This window comes from Lemur catta, chromosome 7, assembly GCF_020740605.2.
Source record: "Lemur catta isolate mLemCat1 chromosome 7, mLemCat1.pri, whole genome shotgun sequence".
NCBI classification, from domain to species: domain Eukaryota; kingdom Metazoa; phylum Chordata; class Mammalia; order Primates; family Lemuridae; genus Lemur; species Lemur catta.
This window is the reverse complement of record NC_059134.1, coordinates 91,719,964-91,744,089: the sequence shown is the minus strand read 5'-3', so window position 1 is coordinate 91,744,089 and position 24,126 is coordinate 91,719,964. Positions and strand designations below refer to the sequence as shown.

The window sequence follows — 24,126 nt, the reverse complement described above, 5'->3', positions numbered from 1 at the left end:
AGACTTTATTGGAACTGCAGTGCCTCCTGGTGGCCAGTGTGAGCAACTGCAGCCCTGGTCTTGGCCCGCTGGGAGTCGGGCCCTAGAACCTAAACGCAGGGGCCCAGGAGCCAGCCCTCCGAGCCAGCAGCCAGGGCTGGTGCCTTCTCCTTAGCCTTGGCTTCCCACAGGGCTCTGCCCCTCCATAACCTCTGCTCACCCTTTCCCTGGCAGGAATTCACTTAATGTTGCTGAACTGAGGAAACAGAAGCCAAGAGGTTTGTCCAGGGCCACAGAGCTGCAGGGTCACCTTTAGTCCTTCATGCCCTGCCCTGTGGCTGGTTTCCTGGAGCCCCCTCATCCTGCAAGGTGCATTCTCCTGCCTGTCCCAGCTGCACCAAAGGCAGAGGAGCCCCGGGAAGGCTCCTGCCACCCGGGTGCACATGTGCATTTGCACCAACTCCAGGGCACATCCTGAGCACCTGCTGCCCTGAGGCCCAGGCCCACCCTGACCTGCTCCGGAGGGGACAGGCCGGGAAGCCAGTGCTTTAAAGCGGGGCATTCAGTGTCTTAGAGGTGAGCCCAGCCTGGGGTCGAGGAGGAAGAAGGGTGACCCTGGGCTGAGTCTTGGAAGCCCAGGAGACACCATTCACAGCAGAAGAAATACAAACAATAAAAGGTTTCACTGTATTAGAAACAGAGAAATGTAAACTAAGACGTGGTCTCACTTTCATCAGGACACAATGTTTCCATCATACCCGTGCAAACCCTTCGCCAACGAACCTTCCGCCTCCCTAACCCCTGGCAACCACTGATCTGTTCTCTATCCCCATAGTTTTGCCTTTCCCAGAATGTTCTATGATAACTAAGTGGGGTCATACTTTATGTAAATGTTGAGATTGGCTTGTTTTACAGATCACAGTGCCGCCATGGAGACTCACTTGCGTCACCGTGTCACTAGTTCACCCCTTTCACTGCTGAGCCAATTCTAGGGCGTGGCTGTCCCCGTCTTGCTCTGCCACACACCTGTCAAAGGACACTCGGGTTGTTTCCAGTTTGGGGTGATCATAAACAAAGCTGCTGTAAACATTTGCATACAAGTTTGGGTTCCCCCCTCCTGAAAATAAGTCTTTATTTCTTTAGGGCAAATGCCTAGGAGTGGGATTGCCGGGTATGAGGTGCATGTGGTTTAATCACGTAAGACACTGCCCAGCTGTCACCCGAGATGCGTGAGGGTCTCAGCTGCCGCACACGCCCACACTGACTGACTGGGCATCGGCAGGTGTCTCATGTCCGCTGTGACAGGTGCGTAGCTATGTCGCTATAGTTTTCATTTGCGTTTCCACGGCGGGTCATGATGCTGAGCACGTGTTCACGCCGATTTGCTGCCTGTGTATCTTCTTTGGTGAAGTGTCTCTTCAAACATTTTGCCCACTTTTCTTTTTAACATTACTATTAACTAAACTCCACACTTTATTCGGATTTCACTAGTTTCCCCTGATGTCCCTACTGTCCCAGCATCACCTCCAGGATGGGACAGTCCACACGGTCTCCTTGGCCTTCTCTGGTCTGTGGCAGCTTCTCACACTCTCCTTGTTTTGAGAGCATTTTAGGGCCTTGGTCAGTGGGTCTGGGTGGGCGGCAGCCCCTGTGTCCCTTCCCGGTGGCTGGCCTGAGGACCGGCGCTGCCCCCTCTACCCCATGCTCTGCGGATTGGCAGCCCCTCGAGGGCAGGAACACGGTCCATCTCTGTCCGGTGCACACGGCTATGCTCCACGCACGTGTGCTGAAATGTCCCCCGGTCACGGCTGACCCTTCAGCATTATTTATTAGGCCCGGAGCTAAATTAGGGACATCCAAGTTGAGCTCTAGACAGAGCCCAGCGGCAGATGAGGTGGGGTGGGGATGTGATCAATGACTCACCTTTAACCCCCGCCCCCACCCCCACACGACTGTTTGGACAGCAGTGGGTTTAGTCAGTGCCCCTTAAATAGCTTGAAAGGGCCCCGGGCCGGCCTGTTTTGTTTAAGGAGATTACATCGGTGCCGTGCACTGCGCCACAGGGCGTGGGGGCCAGCTCACCCGAGAACAGAGCGAGCGGCATGTCCCCCACAAAGCAGATGTTTGCAGGAAAAATAGATGTAATCAAAACCACGGGGGATAAAGTTACCGAGACCCTGAGCCCTACGCGCCACACGCACGGGCCGGCGTACAGCTCCGCACACACACACGCCGCCAGGAGCGTCCGCAGGGGACGCTCACCCACGCACAACCGTGGACACGCCCTCAGGCACACGCATCCCACTGCACGCCTGCATGTGACACTCCGCAAACCTACCCACGAGCAGCCACACGCGTGCTCCGCGTGCCCACCTGCAACTGCAGGCCGTGCCACACGCCCGCAGGGGCACATCCGTGCACACAGAGGCCTCCGGTGCCCTTTCCCTAAATGGCTTCAGAAGTTCATTCTCTTTAAATCGTCACTTTTGGAATCTCTCACGGCTTTCATGTTTAAAAAAGGGGAGACTAGATTAGAGCGATGACACTGGGCTGAACTGGGACCAGTGGGGAGAGGTTGAGGGAATGAGGACAGGTTTTCCATTTCTTGCGTTTCTTCAGCTGCAGAGCAACAGCCAGGCCTGCCCAGCACTGGAGCAGGTGGCTCTCAGGGTTGGGGGGCTGTCCTGGGGGAGTCCTGGCGGAGGTCGAAGGGCACTCTGTGGCTCCTGAATAAGAATATAACCTTGAACCAAATGCCTCCCACTTCATCAGAAGTCATTTATGGAAGTAATATTGGCCTAGGGCTGCTTGAAGACCATTCAGCACCATAGTGGCCACCGTCCAGCGTGTGCCTCCCGCAGGGCAGGCGTTGCCTTGGCCAAGTGTGTGCATTACTTGACTCTTCTGAGTAGTCTGGGGTTTATTCCCAGGTTAAGATTGGGGAAGCTGCACGCTGGGATGACCTTGTTTTGGCCCCCATAGCCTGGGCCCTGGGACAAACCCCTCCAAGGGCTCCCCTCCCCGCCAGGGCAGGGCCATCAGCATGGAGCCTTTCTGGATCCACACGGAGCCACTCCCGGGAGGGCGGGGAGAAGGCCGACCTGAAGGACCCAGGCCGGGCCCCCCTGCTGCTCAGCTCCCGCTGGTGCCGGTGCCACAGGGCTCTGAAGAAGGTTTGCCCAGCAGCCGGGCGAGCTGAGAGTTCCCCGGTGGCCTTTTCTCTCCCCAGTGTGGCATCAGGGCGGGGGGACAGGGGGGCATGGAGCCGGTTCCTGCCAGACCCTGGACTGGCTTTCCTGGACATTGGTTTCAATCCTTGAGCCTCCCCCATGAATCTTGTCCCTCTGCTTCTCCTTCTGTCTCCCTGGCCCCCCTCGTTCCTGTCCTGCTCCCTGCATGGAGACGTCCCTCAAAGTCTGTCTTGGTCTTTCCTCTCCGCTCTCTCCTTCAGCGATCTCCGCCACTTGTGACGTCAGCCTCCACGGTGGCACTGCTGCTGTGCGCCTCCTTCAAGTGCATCCACCGGACCCTGCCTTGTCGTGTGGCAGGATCAGCTGGTTCAGGCATTTGGTCCGCAGACACGTTCTACGCGTGCTCTGCAGGGCACTGGCGCACCGCAGATGCACGGATAGCTGGACAGGGCACGAGCCCAGTAATGTTTGTTTCTTCGAAATTGTTCATTTATTCTTCAGCAACCTCTTACCGCATTTCTGCTGCCTGCCCCGTCCTCAGCTAAGCCCCGGGCTGAGAAAGGACAAATGGCATGAGGTTCCAACCCCTGGGGAACTGACATTCTGTAAGAGGAGCCGGCCCTTTAGAGCTTGATTAGATACCAGGCAGCAAACAGGCACTAAGTGGAGAGAGTGAGCAGAAGACAGAGGACTGCTGCAGTCTGGGAGGGCTCCCTGGAGGAGCTGGTGCCTTACTGGATCTTGGAGGTCAGCTGGAAAGGAGGGACATTCCAGGCAGGTGGCAGGAGGCAGGGGCTGAAGGGGACCAAGGAGGTCAGTGGTTTCCTTTGGTCAGGAGTAACCCAGCCTGAGCTGTGGGACCTCCGTGGTCAGCAGCCGTCCTGTTGAGGACACTGGAGGGTGAGCGGGATTCTGACCTGCGCCCAGGCCTCGGGCCACCTCGTTGCAGAGCACCCTGCTGGCCTGGCCCAGGCCCGGCCCCGCCTGTCTCAAACAGGCTCGGTGGACTCAGGGCCGCCTGAGGAACAGCAGCTCCTCGGAACTGGAAGACTCAGAGAGGCGGCGGCCTCCGGTATGCACAGGGCCATCTGGGGAAGGGGCACCAATGGGCCAGACCCACGGGAGACCGACACGGGTTCGACCTAAGGGCGAATAGTCCAGCTGTCCTGGGGGCAGTAAGCTCCCTGTCACCCAAGACTGATGGCAGCACTTGGCGGAGATGCCACATGCAGGGTGGAAGGAGTGGAAATAGCCGACCTGAGGCCGGGATCTTAGGCCTGAGGATCCTGACTGGTTAAGTGGGGCCACAGAACTTTGTGGAGTTTCCCTGTGTGGTCTCAATTAGGGACCCAGCCTCAGAATTCCAAGCACCATGACTGATGGCCCAGACTGAGGCTAGCAGGCTCTGCCTGCAGGACCCAGAAGCACCCTTCCCCGGGGTTCCCTCCATCTGCAGCACAGACACGCCTCCCCGTCCCCATCCCAGGTCCTACGGGGAGGCCATGCAGGTGAGCAAGGGGAGGGGACACACCGGGCCGAGGCCACGACAACCACCCCTGCTGGCTATCCCCAGAGGTGAAAGGGTCATCTGAAGTCACAGGTGGAGTGGGCAGCACAGGCGCTGACAGCAGGGCTCCCGGCTCTTGGGCTGGTGGCCTTGGTACACCCTGTGCTGTCTCCACTTCTCCCCAGTCGCTTGGTCCCAGTGGGTGGCTGCAGGTGGACAAAACCGGATTCTCACTGGTCACCGTGGACGCCTGGACGTTCTGCCCCCTGCCCTGCCAAGGCGAGCCAGCTCAGTGCTGAGGGGCCTCTCAGGGCAGCATCCTTGCTCCCGCGGACTCAGGGGCTGGTCCTTCTCCCCACAGGATGAACAGGACTCCTTGGTCACGTGAAGCCCCTGGACTCCTTCTGCCACTACCTCTCCCTGGGAATAGGCCCCAAGGCCATGGAGGGCAGGGAGCAGAGGACAGGCCCTCTGTCCATAATTAGAGCGGGTTCCCGTCTCTCTCTGGCCTCAGTTTCCCCCCAGTTAAAACTAGGAGTTGGGGCGGGTCCCTACCAACCCTCTGCTCCTATAGCGTGGCGCACCCCTTGCCAGCCCCAGGCCCAATCCTGACCCGGATGCAGGAGGATGCTGTCAGGGTCTATGGGCGATGAGATGGGGCCTGGGTATTTGTGCTGGGGCAGGAGGGGGCAGGGGCTGCCTCCCCCTGGCCTGGCCTCCAGGAAGTTGCTTAACTGGGATGTTTATTTTTGGTGAGGCTGGGTGGGGGATGTCTTTCCTAAAAAAAAAACAAAAAACAAAAAACAAAACGAAACCAAAAAAACCCAAAACATAAAATTTGTCTGCCAGGAAGATAAATATCTTTGCTGAAAGCTCTTGGCCCGGCTGCCAGCTGCAGTTTGCACAATGCTGTCACTGAAGCCGTGGCTGTCTGCCTGTGCCTGGGCTCACATGGGTGTCATGTGTGATGCCCCATGGCATCTGCATTGTCAGTGCCCCCAGGAACAGCCTCTGGAAGCTGCTTCCAGGCCTACTCTGGGCACTCACCTCTGTTCCCTTTCCTTGGTGCCTTAGAGAGGAAGGTGAGAATGACAGAGGAAAAATGTCCCTCTCAGCTTCCCCAGTATGTGCAGAAAGCAAGGATGGGCTCGAATTTGAAGCCTCAGCCCCCAGCATCTGGATGGAGTCAGAAGACCTGGGCTAGAGCAATGCCTGTTGCTTGGACCTATTTCCAGAAGAAGAAACCAAGGGTCAGAGTGGTTGATGCTCATACCTACCACACATGCTTGTTGTGGTGATCAAAGCTTGTGCATGTAAAAGGTCTTGTCAGATGCTCCCCCCACATGTCTTATTAATCATGTACATTCTTTCACTCAACAAGGTTCCTGTTCTCCAAGTCACAGACAAGGGAATGTGCCTAAAGAGGTTCACACCCATATCTCCAGACGCTCGTTGGGTGCCCTTCCCAAAGCGTCTGTGCATGCTCCTGCACCAGCTGGTGTACTCATGGCCTTCACACTTGGAGGACTTTTCCAGGGTTGGAGTCCTCTAATCCTAACAGGGCCTGCGGGCTTGCAAGTCCGGACCAGAAACGTGAATAATGATAACGGGTAAACCCTATGTAGCCAGCGCTGTGCCGAGTGCTTTCCACATGAGCCTCTTTATTTCTCACAACAACCCCACAAGGAAGATCTACAAGTATCTTCACACCCATTTTATAGAGGAGGAAACTGAGGCACAAAGAGGTTAAGTCAACTGTCCAAAGCACAGAGCTGCGGCGTCACAGATGCAGGTTCAGAGCTTGGTGCCTGGCTAGAGAGTCCACGCTCTAAACCCTCTACCAGGAAGCAAGTGTGTCTGCCAGGGGTGCTAACTGGGCTCTTTAGACTTGGACAAGCTACTTTCCACCCCACCCTCCCATCCTGGCCTCCCCCTCCTCCTCCTCGATCCTTGCCAGTTCTGAGCTCCTAGGAGTTGGCCCGTGAGCCCCGTTCTGGCAGACAGCAGAGGTGTGGGCCCAGGCTGTGAGCTGTACTCATGTAGATCCCCCACACCCAGATGTCAGCAAGCTGACAGTGACAGCTTCAGCAAGCAGTCGGCAGGACACTGCGTGTAAAAGGAACTGTGGCCCCTGCCTCAGGCTTGCCCACCCCCAAGGAAGAAAGACCCCTGTGTTGGACGTTAGGTGAGACTGCTATGGAGGGTGGGGAGGCAGGCACGGGGAACTGACCCCTCTGCACTGGATTCTTGGGGCAGAGTCTCCATGGCTTCTGCTGAAAGAAGGGGCATTCCTGACTGCCACAGTGCTGGCCTCTCCACCCTGCCCCCAAGCCCGTTTGGGCCAGACGTGGCCGCTGAATGGTTTTTCCTCTCACCCAGAATCAGCGTTCTTGATGCCCAAAAGTCTTGACAAAGGGAATCTCTCTAGAGAGAGGTGCTCAGGGTCAGAGAGGTGAGGATTAAAGGTCATAGAGGTTAGATTGGCTGACCCAGGGCCCATAACATTGGTGCTGGAAGGGGCCTATTCTAAGACAAAGAGGCTCAGAGAGGGGAAGGGACTTGCCCAGGGTCATTCAGTATGTTAATGGCAAGCCAGGATTAGAACCCAAGTCTCCTGACCTCACATCCAATGAGCCTCTGAGTGGGGAAGGGCAGGGGATGGACCCCGACTGCCCCCTCCTCTCTTGCTTGGTTCAGCTATTGGTTTCTGACTTTGTTTCCTCCTCCTTCAGCCAAAGAGAGCTCCCTGGGTGAGCCAGAGTTGCCACCCGACTCTGACACTGTGGGGATGGACAGCAGCTACCTCAGTGTCAAGGAGGCTGGGGTGAAGGGGCCCCAGGACCGGGCCAGCTCCGACCTCCCCAGCCCACTGGAGAAGGCCGACTCAGAGAGCAACAAGGGCAAGAAGCGGAGGAACCGGACCACGTTCACCAGCTACCAGCTGGAGGAGCTGGAGAAGGTCTTTCAGAAGACCCACTACCCGGACGTGTACGCGCGGGAGCAGCTAGCCATGAGGACGGACCTTACCGAGGCCCGCGTGCAGGTGGGTGAGGGCCGTCCGGGCATGGGCGTGGTAGAGTTTGGGGTCTCGGCTGCAACTGAGGTCTCCTGACCGTCCAGCAGCCACGCCAGGACTTTCTCTGCCTCGGTCCACTGGGAGCTGAGATAGGTGGGGCTCCTAGCCTGCCCCTCATGCCCTGCCCTGACCAGACCAGCTCTGCTTTTATCCGTGACAATATCAGGCTTCTGTGCCATGGGTGGGGGAAAAGGGAGGAGGCCCCCAGTGCAGGGGCAGGACGGCTGCTGCTGGCTGCTTCTGGGCTTGACACGGTATGAGAGTCCAGACCCTTTCACAACGGGGAAGGACAACAGGTCCCTGCTCTGGAAGGCATGTGTCTTAGGCAGGAAACAGAACAAACACAAAGACGTCCACAGTAATCCAGTGGGCAGAAACAGAGAACAATACAGCTCTTCCTTCTGCCTGGGATGGCTGCCCCTTCTCCGTCTTTCAGGTCCCAACTCAGCATTCCTCCTCCGAGAAGTCTTCCTGACCACCATGGCTAAAGCAGTAGCTCCCTACTGCCACCCGGCCACCAAAACACCCAACACAACACAACATAATGGAACCCAACATACTCAACCCAACTCAACCCAATCCCTACACAACACAACACAACACAACACAGTCCAACAGAACCCAACTCAACCCAACACAACTCAACTCAACCCAACCCAACCCAACCCAACTCAACCCAATCCCCACACAACACAACACAGCCCGATAGAACCCAACGCAACCCAACTCAACTCAACCCAACACAACACAACTCAACGCAACCCAGCCCAACCCAACATAATTTACACCAACACAACACAACCAAACCAGGTCACCTTCTACCCATTGTCCCATTTTGTCTTCTTTATACAACCTATGACTTGCTTAAGTTACTTTAGTTTTCTCTTCCTACTAGAATGTGAGCTTCTTAAGGTCAGGGGAAGCCTGATTGTTTGTCGCTGTATTCCCACCAATCAGAGAAGGCCAAACTCAGAGCAACAAGGGCAAAAAATAAAGATTTGTGTCAACCTCCTTTGTCCAGAGAGATGTGACCCCCACCCCGCCCCCTTAAATCATAACAAAGAAAGAACCAGAATGAAAACAAAGACCTCGGAGTAGCCAAAATACATGCACTAAAGTTCAGATTTCAATTTACCACAAAATAAATATGCTCAGCCTGCTTTTCCAACTGAATCATGTTAGAAACAGCAAAGGCAGCGCTGTCATGTAGCAGTTTTCTCCCCTCCAGTGGGCAAGGAAGTCAACAGATTGAGAGCAAAGAGGGATTTTTTTAAAAAAAATCAGCACAGCACAGCAGTCTGGGCCACTCAGTGTGAGGACAGAGGGGCCCTTGCTCTCCTTGGCAGTCCCCACGGGCGCAGCTGCGTTAGTTCACGAAGGAGTCTAAGCAGCGTGGTTCTAAGGTGTCAATAAAAGGTTCTTCAGTTTCAACCACGTTCTGTTTATAAGGCAGAGGCATTGGCAATACTGAGAAAGGACTGGCGGTTACCGGTAAATACGTAGCTGTCTGGGAACAGCCGCTACCCGGAGTGGGGGTGAAGAGCGCCTGGCGGGTGGCTGAGGAAGGCAGGCAGGGAAGCTGGGGCTTTCCTGTGACTCCAGAAGCCCATGCACACTCATGCTGTCATCTGAGTTGGGATAACCAGCCACCCACGTGACCTCACATGCCAGAATGTGGACAGGAACCCAGAGCCCAGCCTCAGCTCCAGTGGTGGGTCTGGGAGGATCTACAGGGGAAAGGGGCACAGCAGGCTGGGGCACGCCCTGTAGGTGCTGTGTTGCTATAGGATAAACCACTGTTTTCTGTTCAGTACGTGTGTACATGGGTGTGTGCGTGTGTTGCACACGTGCTTCCTAACAAACATATGGGAGAGCCCAGGAGTGGAATTCCCCGAGTATGGAAAGAAAGGTGGCCCTTTCAGTACAAAACATGGACATGACACTGAGGCACATAGAGCATTTTTCAATCACCATGCAGCTAAAACGGAGTGTTCTCTCTGCACACACACACACACACACACACACACACACACAGACACTTATGCCTACCACCCAAATAGAGTTGGGCAGCTCACAATTAGAGATGTACTATTTCAATCTAAGAAAAAGAATCATGGCATGAAATGGGGAGGTAACTTGGCAAAAATCTAGGCTAAGGATCATAGTTGCCATTGAGCACAAACTTCAACCCTGAGCTTCCTGGCAGCCAAGGCAGAAAGGGAAACCCTGAGATGTTGCATATCTTATCATGAATTGGGAGGATCATAGACTTATAGAATGGTAGTGCTTGATAGATGAGGAAGAAGAGGCCCGCAGATGGGAAATGATCACCTAAAGTTAACAGCAGTGACTCAGTAGCAGTGCTGAGACTAGAGTCTAGGAGAGCTTCTGTGACTTTAGCTTGCTGTCCCAGGACACATGCCAGATTGTTCAGAGGCTTTTCTTTGTATACAGGCAGCAGGGTGGGTGGGATCTTCATGTGCGTCAGACCTCTGGGTTGAGCCCTGAGCCTGGCAGTGCCCTCGGGGGGTGAGGGGACTGTAATGGAACCCCCTGCCTGTCTCTGCTGCGTCTGTTCAGGGCCCACACTCAGCTGGTGGCCAGCCAGGTGCCTGGCGTAGAGTGGCAGTGGGGACAGGGTGGGGGGCGAGGGGAGCCCCAAGATGGACCTTTCCTGGGAAGGAGCCTGGGGTCTGGCCCTGCTCCAGGGGCTGCAGGGGCCTCTCTCTGCTGTCTGGGATTCCAACCTCTGCAGCTGGTGTCTGAAGACAATAAGACAGAGGCCTCCCCGCCCTGGGCCACCCCGCCCTGGCCCCAGATGGGCTGCGGTTAGCGAGGCCTCCGCCAAGACAGTTGGTTCCTTGCACAGCCCCGTCCTCGGGAGAGGCCTGTGCTGAGTAGGCCCAGGCCAGGGTGGGCCCAGGAGCGGGGTGGTCCTGGGGTGCGACATTCAGGATGGGAGAGCGGCTGGGACCTCCTGGTTGGCTGTCCTCCCTGCGGTTGCGCGGTGGAGCCGGCTGCGGCTGCAGAGCCCGAGGCACAGAGGCGGGCTGTGGGGCTGGCGTGGCATCTGGAGGGGAGAGCTCAGGGCCCCGGGGCTCCGGGGGTCAGAAATGGAAGGATACGCCTGCCACATTTATGGGGGAGGATACTGAAGACCAGCCAGGGTAACTGAGCTTAAGTCTTGATTTGGGCAGAAAAGCCAGAGCCAGAGCTGCGGCCTTGTGCACAGGGTAAGGCCCGGGACAAAGGAACCCGTGCAGGAGGAGGAGGCGGACTCCCACTCCATCAGCCGCTCTCCCACCTCCCCTATCTCCACCTTCAGCCCTCGCATAAACCCCTAGCCTGACCCTCTTCCACTCCCGTGCCAAAGACAGGGCTCTCTCTGCTGCCGCTCCCCCGCCTGGTCATTCATCTTCCCCAGACAACCGTCTCCTCCTCCCTCACACCCGGCCCCCGCCCCGCATTCTATCCCCCCCGGCTCCCCCTGCGCTCCAGCCCCCTCTGCCAGACATAGGCCACCTCCCTCTCCCCTCAGGGTCCCTCCCAGCCCACCCCTGGATCCCCTGTTCCAGAGCCTGCAGGGACACCTCCCGCCCCTCCGTCCCACGACGGGGACCTGGAACCCACAGAGGCACAGGGGACCCCCAGCAGTGGCAGCAACATGACGAGAGCGAGGGAAGCCGTTTATCTCTATGCCTCTAGTGGGCTTCTCCCCTCCCCCCGGCTTCTCCCGCAGAAAACCCTGGGAGGCTGAGGCAGGAGCGGAAAGACGGAGCTAAGCCTGCAGGAAATTAAACATGAAATGAAAACAAGCTCCTCTGATTCATTCTCTCATCCTGGCCCCGTCTCCCATCCCAGGCCACTGATAAAGGGGGATCCCGTTTCAGCAGCGCAGAGCGGAGACCCCATCTGCCCTCGGCTCCCAGTGGGAGGCCTGGACCCCAGGAGCCCTGGAGGAGAAGGGGCCCTGGGAGGCCCCGGGGCAGGGGCCGAGACCCCAGGCTGTAGGGAAGACACAGGAAGAGCGCTTCTCCTACACCACAGGCAGTGTGTGTGCGCGTGCACACGTGCACACATGCGTGGGTACACTCGTGCACACACATGTACACTTGGGGCGAGGAAGGGGAGAGCGGGTTGGAGCAGGAGTGAGTGGAGAAACACAGCCATGTGCAGCCCACACCCCAGCCCACCCCTCCCTCCCGCGCCAACCTGAGGCGCAGCCCATCTCTGTTGACCTCTTCCCCTAGCGAAAGGCAGCCAGGAATGTTGGGGCTATAAATAAGCAGAGGTGGGCGCTCTAAACACCTCCTGATGCGTCTCCCGTCTGTGTCGCCTGCTGCTCCTACGAGGCACCATTCCTGAGAAGATGTGGGGACAGACGTGGGCCCCATCTCACAGGTGCAGAAACTGAGGCTTGGCCATGCCAGCGCGCCCGTGGGCCCTTCTGTTGGCAGCTCTGCGGGCGCCTGCCCACACCCCAGGCCGGTTTCTTCTCCCCTCCTCACGGCGGCTGCCGAGGAAGCTCAGGTGCTCTCAGGCAGAGGGATTTTGAGCGATGACGACTCCTCTGTGGCTCGACAGCCGTGAGCTAGAGAAGTGTTTCCAGCCAGACGGAAGGGGCCGTTCCTCTTGAGGGACGACTTTCTCAGTGTCTGGGCCCAGGAGAGCCTGGCAAGACCCCCTGCGGCTCTGCAGGGCTGCTGGGGACGCTGTCTGGGGAGTGCCCCCTGCATCTGAGTCTGCGACGCCCGCCGGCAGGTGCACATCGAGCCGCAGGAATCCCCGTCCGAGAGGAGCACTGAGGTCTGCCTTTGACTCAGCCAGAAGCCATTGCTGGCCTGGAAGCTGACCCCTCCTTACTCTCCCCGCCCCCTCACCCTTCCCCAAGCCCCAAGTCAGGGCCAGGGGTAGCAGGCCCCAAGGTGAGCCCTTGCCTGGGAGCCTTGGGAGAGTTCTCAGTCTTCCAGAAATGCTCTTGCAAAAGAAAAGGACCCAACACTGCCCCCACCAAAGACCCTGACGCGCACCTCTGACTCAGTCACCAGTCGAGCCAACGTCCCATCCATCCATGCTCAGTGACAGGTGGCCCTCCACTCCTTCCCAGCACCAGGCCACTGTTCTGTACAGATTTTGTAGTGGCCACCTCTATGGACAGCACCGAGGCAATGCCATTGTCTCGGCATTCGAGACCCTCCACCATCTGACCCCAGCTTCCACGCTTCTGTCTTTCCCACCACGTGCCTCAAACTGGCCTCCTCAGGTCTTCTCAATGTGCCTTGCTGTTTCTAAACTCAGGCCTGGGCTTCCCTCCTTCCAGCCAACCACCCAAGGCCCAGCTCCAGTCCTCTCTTCCAGGGAGCCTTCCCTGACTGCCTCTGTTGCCCTGCAGAGCACTCCCTACCCCACAGGGCCTCACCCACTTTAACATGTGGGTGTTCTGAGCTGGGAGATTTTGTTTCCTACAAGAAGGCTGCAGAGGGAGAGGATGCAGGGAGGGGGGACTTCTGAGCCACGAGCCTTTTGGAGAACTGGCGAAACTGTGTGTGATTGTCTAGGAGAAGGAATTTCTGGAGGAGCATTAGTACCTTTTGCCAGATTCTCCATGGGAGTCTGTGACCCAAGAGGGTTAGATGACTACTAAGATGACCTGTGACTTGTTTCATGGGTGGGCTACACTTGCCTTCTCTAGATTCTGAAGCTTAGAAAAATGAAGCTATCGACCCAAGATCACAGTCCTGGCTAGTTGGGGGTGAGCTACCTCCCCATGCAGTCGATGATTCTAGATAGTAAACTCTTGAGGACAAAGACCGAGGCTGACACTTAACCTGCGGCCTCATGGCTCCCACGTGCTCCGTGACCGGTGGGTCTCAAGGGAACAGTTTGCACCGCCTGCCCGTGAGGCCTCCAGGTTGGCGTCTGACCCTTGTGACAACTGCTCTGTCCTGCAGGTCTGGTTCCAGAACCGGAGGGCCAAGTGGAGGAAGAGGGAGCGTTTTGGGCAGATGCAGCAGGTTCGAACCCACTTCTCCACTGCCTACGAGCTGCCCCTCCTTGCCCGAGCTGAGAACTACGCCCAGGTACGTCCCACCCCAAGCTGCCCCCTGCGACGCCGAGCCCCTGGCGCTCTGCGAATGGGCCCCTTGGAGGACAGCCCAGGCCCCCTGAGACAACACTCATGGCTCCAGGCTGCCTGTCAGTCCCACTCCAGGGGTGTGCCTGTTTATACCAGAATGTGGGAGGCCCAGGGCTATTTCGGGCCAAGCAGCCATTGATCCAGGCTCGGCTGGACTTTGGGAAAGGAAGCCTGGAGCAGCGAGAGCAGCTCTTGCTGCTTCGGCCACTTGTGCTGTGGCATGGGAACCGAGGCAGGAGGAGCCAGGAGTCTCCAGGCCACCAGAGCTCACTGACAATGTCGCCTCCGCAAGGGCGTTCTGGGGCCTGGAGGACTCGGGGCCAGGTTGGATTGAGCAGGAAATTCTGAGTCCCAAGACCCAGGATGTCTTCCCAGCTCCGGGTCTTTCTCACTTCAGGTGAGGAAATTGGACACGATAAAAGTGTCTGCCCAAGGCTCTTATAAGGCTGCTGTAAGGTCCAACTTAGATCATGCAAAAGTACTTGTTGAATTGTACAGTTTAAAAAAGTTTGTGCGCCTGCGCTTGGCGCTCCCAGGCTTCTGTCCCCTCTTCTCCTGCCTTACCCCCAAGCATCTTCCTGGATGTCTGGCAGCCAGTCTCCTGTTCTAGTGTCATTCCAGTCCTCAGTGAGATGCAAAGGTTACGGGAGGCATTGTGAGTAGTGTCAGGCACCCAGGACACAGGGAGAGGCGTGTTCCTGGCCAAGTCCCCTCCTGACACCCTTCTCCTGTCCCGCAGAGGCAGCCGCTCCCTCCCTGCTCATCCTGGCACAGCCGCTGCCTCAGCTCCAAGCCCGTGGCATGGCATTCCTAAGTCTCCTTTCCTCCTCCCTGCCCTGGTGCGGGTGCCGGCGGTCTCGGGGCTCCCCACCCAAACCAGCTCTGTGCCCGCCCCTCAGGACTCATGGGCTCATGGGCGGGGCAGGCCTGGAGGTGACGCTGAGGAACAGGAACGTGGGGGTCTCACACGCGCCATCTGCATCAGCTCCCGCTGTGTCACAGGATGGAACTCTAGCTCCACTGCTTGGCTTTGATCTCTGCTGCCAGAGCCCCCAGCTCGGGGGACAAAGCCAACCCAGGCCCTGTCACCCCTCTCCCTGCAGCACCACCTAGCGCACGCCCAGGCCTCTTCCAAGAGCGGGCGCTGAGATGCCAGCCAGTTCCCCATCACCCAGCCAGCAGGGAGGAACGTGCCACGGCCAGTCTGCACGCAGTTCTTGCTGCCATTAGGAAGCCCCGTGGGATCCGGGGCCAAGCTCCCTCTACACTCTGTTTTTAAACGCCTCCCCTGGTGGGCTCCAAACACCCAGGAGGGCAGGGCGGGCCAGCAGAAGCCGGCTTGCGAATACTGACAATCCCGTGCACAAAAGCTGAGGGGAGCACGGGTCTCCTCCTCCCAGTTGCTCCTCCACACCCCATACATGCTTAGGGGGCAGAGGCAGATGGAGGCCCCGCGGTGGAAGCTGGGGAGGAAAAGGAAGTGCAGTTGCACAGATGGAAGACGAGACGTCCAGTGCACCCCCACCCCCGTGCCTGAGCACCCTCTGCAGCCCGTGGAACGTGGCCACCCAGCCTCGGCTCTCGCTGTCCACTTCTGAGGCAGCCCCTTCCACCCCAAGTTAGTTCTGAAGCCCCAGGAGTTTGGTCTCTGGACCCTCAGCCACTGACCTTGGCTTCTGGGAGGATTCAGGCCTTTGCTTCCTGCCCTGACCCCTCCATCCCTGCAAGCTGCAAGCCCAGGACCTGTGTGCCCAACGCCAAAGCTCTCGCAGCTGAGGCCGAGGTACCTGCAGATGCACCAGGCCCGTGGAGGAGTCAGAGGTGAATAAGACACAGTTGCCATCCACAGATGGAGCGACAAAGCCCACAACTGTGTCTAAAATTAGGAAGCCAGCCTGGCTGAGGGGGTGCTGTGTCCCCAGGGGCGCCCTTTTCCTGGCGCCTTGATGGAGCTGGAAGTCAGTCCTGACCTCCGAATGTCTATCCGCTGCCAGCCTGGCCCTGCGAACAGAGGCGCCAATGCATGAAACCCAGCCCCCCGGGCTGTCAGGACATCCATCACGGTAGACACTCAGGAAGGTTTCGCTCTAATCGTGGACTCGGGAGGGGCAGAGGTCGTCTGAGGGGGAGACCCCTCCCACGCCACCCCCTCCACCAGCCTGTGACTCTCCTCCCTTCCCTCTCCCCAGATTCAGAACCCGTCCTGGATCGGCAACAATGGGGCTGCCTCGCCAGTGCCCGCCTGCGTGGTCCCCTGTGACCCAGTGCCTGCCTGCATGTCCCCTCACGCCCACCCCCCCGGCTCTGGGGCCGGCACCGACTTCCTGAGCGTCTCTGGGGCTGGCAGCCACGTGGGCCAGACACACATGGGCAGCCTGTTCGGAGCAGCCGGCCTCAGCCCGGGCCTCAACGGCTACGAGCTCAACGGCGAGCCGGACCGCAAGACCTCGAGCATCGCGGCCCTCCGCATGAAGGCCAAGGAGCACAGTGCGGCCATCTCCTGGGCCACATGACAGGGCTCCTCCCGCCCCGTCCCTGCGCCCTCCCTGCCCGGGGCCCTGGCCACGCTCGTGCCCTCCAGGCCCCCAGTCCCCACTCGACTTTCCTCTTGGGAACCTGGCCTGGGCCGGGGGCCTGACCCGCAGCACTTTCAGCCGCCCCAAGTCTGAGGCCCCGTGGACTGCGGGGAGGGAGGGCGGCAGGCCCTGAGGCCGTGACCCCTGCTCCTGGCCACAGGCCATGGAAAAAGCCAGGTGGCAAGCTTTGCGGCTTCATGTCCATTATGAGCTGAAGGCCCTTTCTCCCCTCCGCCTGCTCCTCCACCCTGCCTAGTTTGACCTCGAGTCAAAGTTAGAGTCCTGTCTAGACCCCACCACACCAACAGTCCAGTCTTGTCCATCCTCCCCTTCCTGGGGGGTCCCCTGTCGCCAGGCTGATGGCTGTGTCTGCAGAACAGGCTGCCCTGCAGAGCCCATCTCCCGCCCTTCCGTCTTCCTCTCCCGGAGAGCACATGGAATCCGACCTCCTGGGCCAAGCACTTGCCTCGCCCTCACCCTGAATGGTGGCAGGTCGACAGGGCCTTGCCCACGGCATCCTGGCTGTCCCCCGTGCTGGACACAGCTAGAGGGAGTGGGCAGAGGAGGAGGCCAGTCCCCAGGGGAGACATGCCAGCCCCTGCACCCCAGAGACCCCGGTTCTGGCTGGACACTGCAGGGGAGGGGCCAGATCGAGGGAAGCTGAGAACACAGGTTCCCCGGAGGGCCACCGCGGTGCTGGAAGAAAAGCTTCTGGGAAATGGGAGGGCTGCCGGGAGGGGTCCACGTGGGGGTGGGGGCTTGGGCAGCCCTTCTGCTCTCCTGGCCGCGGGCCAGTGGGGAGGTCTGGGCAGCTTCGTTCTCTATCCAGGCAGCGCTGGCGTCCAGTCAGGGCCCCTCCGGGAGGATCTGCGGGTGCTTGTCCCTTCCCATCCCACCCCGGTCACTCATGGGGCTGGAGGGGAAGGACTTACAGCTGGGAACACATAAGCTCAGGCTTGGGGCCGTGGCGGCGGAGGGTCGGGAGCAGCAGGCAGGCTTTGCTAGGAGATGTGTGGCCGTGCTCGGCCTCCGGGTCCTGCCACGGTCTCAGACTGGCTGTCCCCACCTGCCATCCCTGGCACAGTCATCGCTGCCCAGAGCCGTCCACAGCAGGTGGGGGCCCCGCGTTCCTGCGGGCACAGGGAGAGTTTGCTCTTCTCCTGGCAGCTTTCCGGCTCTCAGAGAGCCTGTCCCACGCCTGTCCCCGAGGGCTTCGGGACTCCCAGCCCCTCTCTCTGGCCTCGGGAAGAGTTCGTGGGGCTGAGCTCCTTGGGCATATGGGGTGCCAGAGTGCCCTCCAGAGGGCAGGCTTCCCACCTGTGGGAAGGGGAGTCCCTGCCCGCCAGACCTAACGCCTGCAGCTTGGGTTTGACGCCAGGGCCCAGCCCTCACCTAAGCTGGAAGCACACCATGACCTGTCCTCGAGGCAGGCAGGGCAGACCCCGGGAGGCCCCTCCAGCAGGAGCCCCCGGGAGAAGCACTTGCCTTTTCCACCTTCTACTTCCAAGCCTGTCAGTGAGGAGGGCCAGGCCCCCCAGGCTCAGGGGCCTGGACACAAAATGGCCTCTTGGGTGGGGCTGAGGGACACCTTGGCGCTGAGGAGCAAAAGCCTCTGCCCCGGGGCTGGGTGGGAGGCACAGCCTGGCGTTCTTGTCTGCGCTGGAAGCAGGACTGGGGCAGGCTCTGGCTTCAGCCTCCCTTAGTAAGAGTCAGGCCTCTTTGTGAACCGTAGCTCTATGATTGATCTTCCAGAGGTGAAAAGGGTCTCAGAAATTGAATTAAATGTTCTTGAAGCCTTGGCTTTAAGTGTATCAAATATTTAAGGATCTTGGAGTGACTCTTGGGAAACTTTTTTCCAGTTCTGAGGCTCACTGAAATAACTCAGACTCCCCAAAATGTAGCAGAGGAAAGGAAGAACTGAAAGCTGGGAACAGTCCCCCATTTCCCGCAGAAATGCTCTCATGGCTGAGGAAGGACAGAGCGGACCCTTCACCACAGGTGTCCCCTCCCCCGTGAGAGAATCCGTGCAAAGCGGGGAAACCAGGATAGGTCCAGAGAGGAGGGAGGGAGAGAGAGGCCTTTAAGTGGATTCTTCTGAAGGGGACCCCTGGCGGCACTGCCTCCATGTGTCTGCATTCTGGCTGGGCTAGACCCAAATCAGGCAAATTTCAACCCAAGAGCTTGAGAAGAGAAACCTTCTATTAGAAGAAGGCCTGTCCCACCAGCACAGCCAAGAAGTGTCTGTGATTGAGCATGCCAGTGTGAACATCCCTGTCCCCCTCTCCAAAGCTGGCCACCTACCCCAGCGCTGTCTTCTGGGGCCTGTCCCAGCCCTCTAGGGCTGCCTAACCGTGCTAAGGATCGCAGAGCCCCCGAGTTGGAAGGGAGCTTAGAAACCCCCTAGCTAGTCCAGCCCCTTCACAACAGAGAAGACCCGGCCCCGAGAGGAGTGACTGCCCTGTCCTTCGCCCTGAGGCAAAGCTGAGAGAGGAGACCAGGACATGATACCCAGGTGCGAGGGTCATGGCCTGGCCTGGCACCGCGTGGCCGGTGCTGTGTGGAGCTGCCCCAGCGCCTCACCTGCACCTACCCAGCCACTCGGTTCTCCACAAGAGAACCTCGGGGGCCCTGGTTCCTTCCCGGTTGGGGGGCCAGGCCCGGCCTTCCGCACTGTGGGGCTCCTAGGACGACTAAGCAGGTTCGGGCAGCTCTCCACGCCGCCTGGCTTCCTCGGGAGCTATTTCTCACGAGGGCAGGAGAGGAGAATCCACCTGCTGTGTGGTTCACTGCTAAGCAAATAAGCTAAGAGAGGTGAGGATTTCCTTTGGCTATTTGCCTAAGGTCTCAACAGAAATGGCAACTTAAACATGGAGGAACGGGCAGCTGGCAGATGAATGGGCAGCCTCCCAACATTGACAGCCTCGAGTCCCCGCTGGGAACGGGTCTCAGCACACCAAGGCTCAACACTAAGGTGCTGCTACCACCCTCCAGGTGCCACCACTGCTCCCAGGGTGTGGGAGCAGAGGGATCTGGGGGGCACACAGAGAGGCTTGTCTCCAAGTCTAAAACGGCACTTGGAGGACACAGGCTTTTACCACTTTCCTTGAATTCTTTTAACTATACTTGATTCTCAGCTCTCACCACCGAGCCTCCAGCTCCGGGAAGCATGGTGGCCAGGTTAGTTCAACGACACTGCCAGGGGGCCGGGGCCGCAAGGGTGAGCTGGGTCCCCAGCACATGCTGCTGTGACCACACTGGACCCAGCCCTGTGCTCCCTCCCCCGTCATTTCGGCTGGGTAGACGAGAGGAACGTTTCCATGAAAACTCCCACGTACCTGCTTACGCAGTCCGTCGCTCTCTGGGCTACACGGTGGGGAGACCATCTCCGAGGACTCGAGAGACACTTGGGGGCTCCGGGTCTGTTTGACGGCCCTGGTGTCAGGTGCAAAGACAGACAGGCCTAGCTGGGGGAGGATGGTTGGCAAACTGGCCCCCAGGATAATAATCTGTGACCATCCCCATAAAAATGAGAAGACGACAAAGACCCATCAACCCCACTTCACTTCTTTCAGGATGCCGTAGGGAGAAGAGGCGCTTCCGCTGGACACTATCGACGGCATTGAACCCACGTGACCTAACCCTGCCCTCTCCTTTCTTCCCCCTTCACTTACGTACATAGAGCTAGGCCTTTATACTACTGATTTTGAAGGACAGTTTTCAGTGTCTAATAATCTGTTTGGGTGTGCAGTGGTTGAAATAAGAGCTGAGTGCTAGAAGGAACATGGACCTCAACCAATACTTACTGTTCTCATTGTAAGATATTTTAACCCTGTATAAATGCAACTTTTCCTTTAGCTTAATGGCCTGGGGTGGAATATTAAAAATATATATTAAAAATACATTAAAAATCCAGAAAAATGTTAAAAAAAAAATGAGGTCAGTTCCATAAAGTTTTACTGCCTATACCACCATGTAACTACATTATAGCAAAATATTAAAAGAAATGTTCTTGCCTTTTAAAGTAAGTTATTGCACTTACATCTGTTCTGGGAGGGGAGGAATATTGGTGACAAGGAGACTTAGGGGCCCAGGCATGGGGCAGAATGGAGAGTGGAGCCAGCCGGACGCTCCCCGGACACCCTTTGCTGGGCACAGCCCGAACTGTCTGTTTGGTTGTTGTTTGCAATAAACTCCTTCTCCTTCCTCCTCTCAACTGGAATCTGTCTGTTTTGTTCCTGACTTGTGACAGATGAAACGTGATCAGAGGGGCCTCTGAAATCTCACGTTAATTGAAGTCGGCAAAAAATACTAACAGTGCCCTTTTGAACTGCTGACACAGTACAGAATGGATTACCAGGGCTAGATTAACAACAGGTGGCCGGCTGATGCTCCTGCACCAAGAGCGGGTGCGTGGCCTTCGAGGGTCTGGGACATACCCCCGCTTTGTCCCAGAGGACCTGCCCGCACAGCAGACAAGCTCGAGGGGGTCAAGGGGGTGCCAGGGCCCACTTCTCGGGCAGCACGAGGGGTCACAGCAGCCCCTTGCCTCCCTGCATCTGGGGTGTGCTCGGTACAGGCTGTGCCTTCACAGCCGGCATTGCCAGCCCTCGATGTCACTGCGTACGCTTCTCTTTCCAGCGTCTGTTCTGACAGCAGGAGGAGAGCCAGAGCATGGAGGCCCAGGCCGCTTGGCACCGAGAGCGCAGGGCAGGCCTCCAGGAGAGGCAGGTCCCAGTCCTGGCTCTGCCACTTAGTGGCTGGGGGAACTTGCCCTGCAGGAGGTATGGCCAGATGAGTTTTAAAGCCAAGCTCTGAAGACAAAATAGGAAGCAGGAGGGGCCCAGGTTCTGCTGCAGAATAGGTGCTTCTCTGCTTTGCAGCGTGAAGGCGGCTCAGGGAGAGGCAGCTAGCGTCCGAGGGACCCCAGTGGAGAGGGGAGTCGTTTCTGTTGACCAAACCAGCTGACTCTCAGTTCTCACACCAGAAGGATAGAAATAAACCCTGTCCCTGCTTAGCTTACCAACGTGGGGGAAGGATTAAATGGACAACGTACGTGCATGGGCTTTGCAAGCCGATGTGGCCCAGGGACATAAAGGACGACGATTATTCCCGAGGGAAAGGCCTCTCCCTCTGGCTCCCAGCTGTGAGTCTGGTAGGAAACTCCTTTTCTTTCTCCTCTTTTTCCAGCTATCTGAACATTCTTTTTTGGAGCCACATCTCAGATGATAGCTGTGGGGAGGAAAGTCACATTCAGCATAGACCCAGCTGGGTTTTAGGCTGGCCTAGGCGGGGAACTTGTTCCTTTAAAAACAGCACTTGTCATCTGTTAGGGCTCAGGATCATGGTAGCACTTGGACCCTCCATGCCAGATCACTGCGGAGTCCCAGGGCAGGAGTGAAGCAGAGAGAGGGAAAAGCACGTGCAAACCACACGGGATGCTAGCCCTACCCCGTGCCCCGGCTTTTTCCTGTGGGAGCTGGGAAAGCCCCAAATCCCCAAGTCCAGGTGAGTGCGCTGCTAAAGGGGAAGACTGGCCCGATGGGGCTGCCACTGGTGACTCAGGAAGCCCATCCCTGGGGCCTGTGCCTCCGAGGAGTCTCTGGGGAGGACAAGGCCAACAGCACTTCCTCCGACTGTTGACTATGCCTCAGCCCTTCACTGTGTGGTTGCCCAGAACAGCTCATTGTCCCCCAAACCATCTGGGACCTTCCACTTGTCCCCAACACTGGACTTGCTGTCCCTTCTGCTTAAAGAGCTTGTATCTCCTCCCCAGCTTCCCTCCACCGGGTGGGCTCCTAGTCATTCTGTAAGGCTTCCTCCAGATGGTAACAGCCTCTGTGAAGCTTTCTTAATCCCATGCTCCCACCCCAACTTCCACCTCTGTAACCCGCTGCCCGCTGTGCTTGCACAGAACTGTTCATAACACCGTGACACACACAGCATGGGATGCTGGATACGGTTATCTATTTGTCTGTGTGACTTCCCCACAAGCCTAAAAAGCTCTAAGAGGAGACTGGGTTTGTTGACATTCAAATGCCTCAGAGAATAAGGACGCCAAGCAATCGACTGAGCGAATGGCAAGGTGGGAATGCTGAGATGCTCTGTTCTGATGCAGGGTGGGAGGAGGAAGGTCAGAGGAGACTCAGAGACTCATTTTAAAGAGAGCTGGAAGCTGACTTGGGTCACTGGAGATCAGGCTGGAGTGAACTTGGAGCCTCTGCTTGACCATGGCCCCTGCCCACCCTGTTCCTCCAGGGCTCATGTGCATTTGTGATGAGTCGTGGCCATGACAGGGAGGCTGGCTGCTTTAGTGTTGCTTGGGTTGGGCCAGCACAAAGCCAGCTCCCCACGATGGTGCAAGAGGTCCTGTGTCCAACAGTCCTCATGTTGGAGCTTCTCCACCTTGCCTTGGGCTCAAATCCCACTTTCTCCCAGTCATCCCTAGAAAATCCTTGTGCCCCTAAACCCTCCACTCCACCCCTGCTTCAGGGGCAGTCTGCAGATGGCTCCTTTCTTGCCTTGGTGCCAATTCCAGCATAAACTGCTCTTGCCTTCAGCTTGTCACTGATCCCACTGTCCCAGGTCTTGATACAGGCAACATTGCCAACCTCAGGGCACCATGAGCTGGTTGGCCTGTGACAGCAGAGTCCTCAACTTGACCAGTGGGAGTGGAGTGGTGGTGGTACTTCCCCCTCCACAGCTCCAGATGTGCACACTCAGCAGCTGAGGAACAATAGGCCCTCCACAAATAGCTGGTTCCCCAAAACAGAGCTGACTGCAAACTGTCTATGTGTTCACAAGCGAGAAGATGCAAGCTAGTGCCAGAAGACAATGGGGTGTGAGAGTTGAAATCTTCACAGGAATTCTATGTGATTCCAAACAGATTTTTTTTTTTTTTTTTTTTTTTTTGAGCTCAACACAGACCAACAGGCTTGAGTAAGGGCAAACTTCCACAAGGAGCTTCAGTTTACAAGCATGTGCACACCATGTGTTAAGGTGTTGCCTTAACTAGTTGGGAGAAAACCCACTGTGATGCCTGCATGAGATCTCCCCAGAGTGTCGGTCAGGATGTAGTTCTTAGATGTGCAGACAGTTTTCTTGCCGTGCCTTCTGGGATTTCTCTTTTGGTTGCATCTCAAGCCCTCTCCCCATGCCTTCTCTGTCCTCTACCCACAATGCATCTCTGTCATTTCCAGGGTCTTTGGGAAAGGGAGGGGCTCCTTGTGGCTATGACAGTAGGGCCAAGCTATACCATGGGGAGAGAATGAAAATAAACGCGTGTGTGTTGAGAGGACGAAGGAAGGGGATAAGAACGAAAAAATGGAAAAGCAGTGGCCAGGAATCCATGTGGTGAAGTGAGAGACAGGAGACCTGGGTTTAAGAACTGACTTTGCAACTTACTAAGTAAGCTCTGTTACTTTAGGCAAGCTATGAAAATGCTTTCATTTTCAATTTTTTTCATCTGTAAAATGGGGATAACCAGCTGTTTCCTGCTTATTTCACAAGGCAGTTATAAGTCCAAAAGAGTTAAAATATTTGAAAGTAGTGAAGAGAGTTGTACAAAGGAGGAATTGTGCACAGCAGAGTTTGGGAAGGGCCAAAGGGGCTGACTTCCATCCAAGTGGCCAAGGGCAGGAGGGTGCTAAGGGCTGGGGTCCTAT

General features: G+C 57.3%; 1 protein-coding gene across 1 annotated transcript in view; it reads left to right on the top strand.

Moving 5' to 3' along the window:
- ALX4 (ALX homeobox 4) overlaps window positions 1-16,595 on the top strand; it is a 36,858-nt gene extending 20,263 nt beyond the window's left edge. Inside the window, exons 2-4 of the mRNA XM_045557867.1 lie at window positions 7,410-7,720; window positions 13,705-13,833; window positions 16,079-16,595. Coding sequence (XP_045413823.1) covers window positions 7,410-7,720; window positions 13,705-13,833; window positions 16,079-16,402 — 764 coding nt within the window. The 3' untranslated portion in view covers window positions 16,403-16,595. The remainder of the gene's footprint in view (window positions 1-7,409; window positions 7,721-13,704; window positions 13,834-16,078) is intronic.
- The last annotated feature ends 7,531 nt before the right edge of the window (window positions 16,596-24,126 follow it).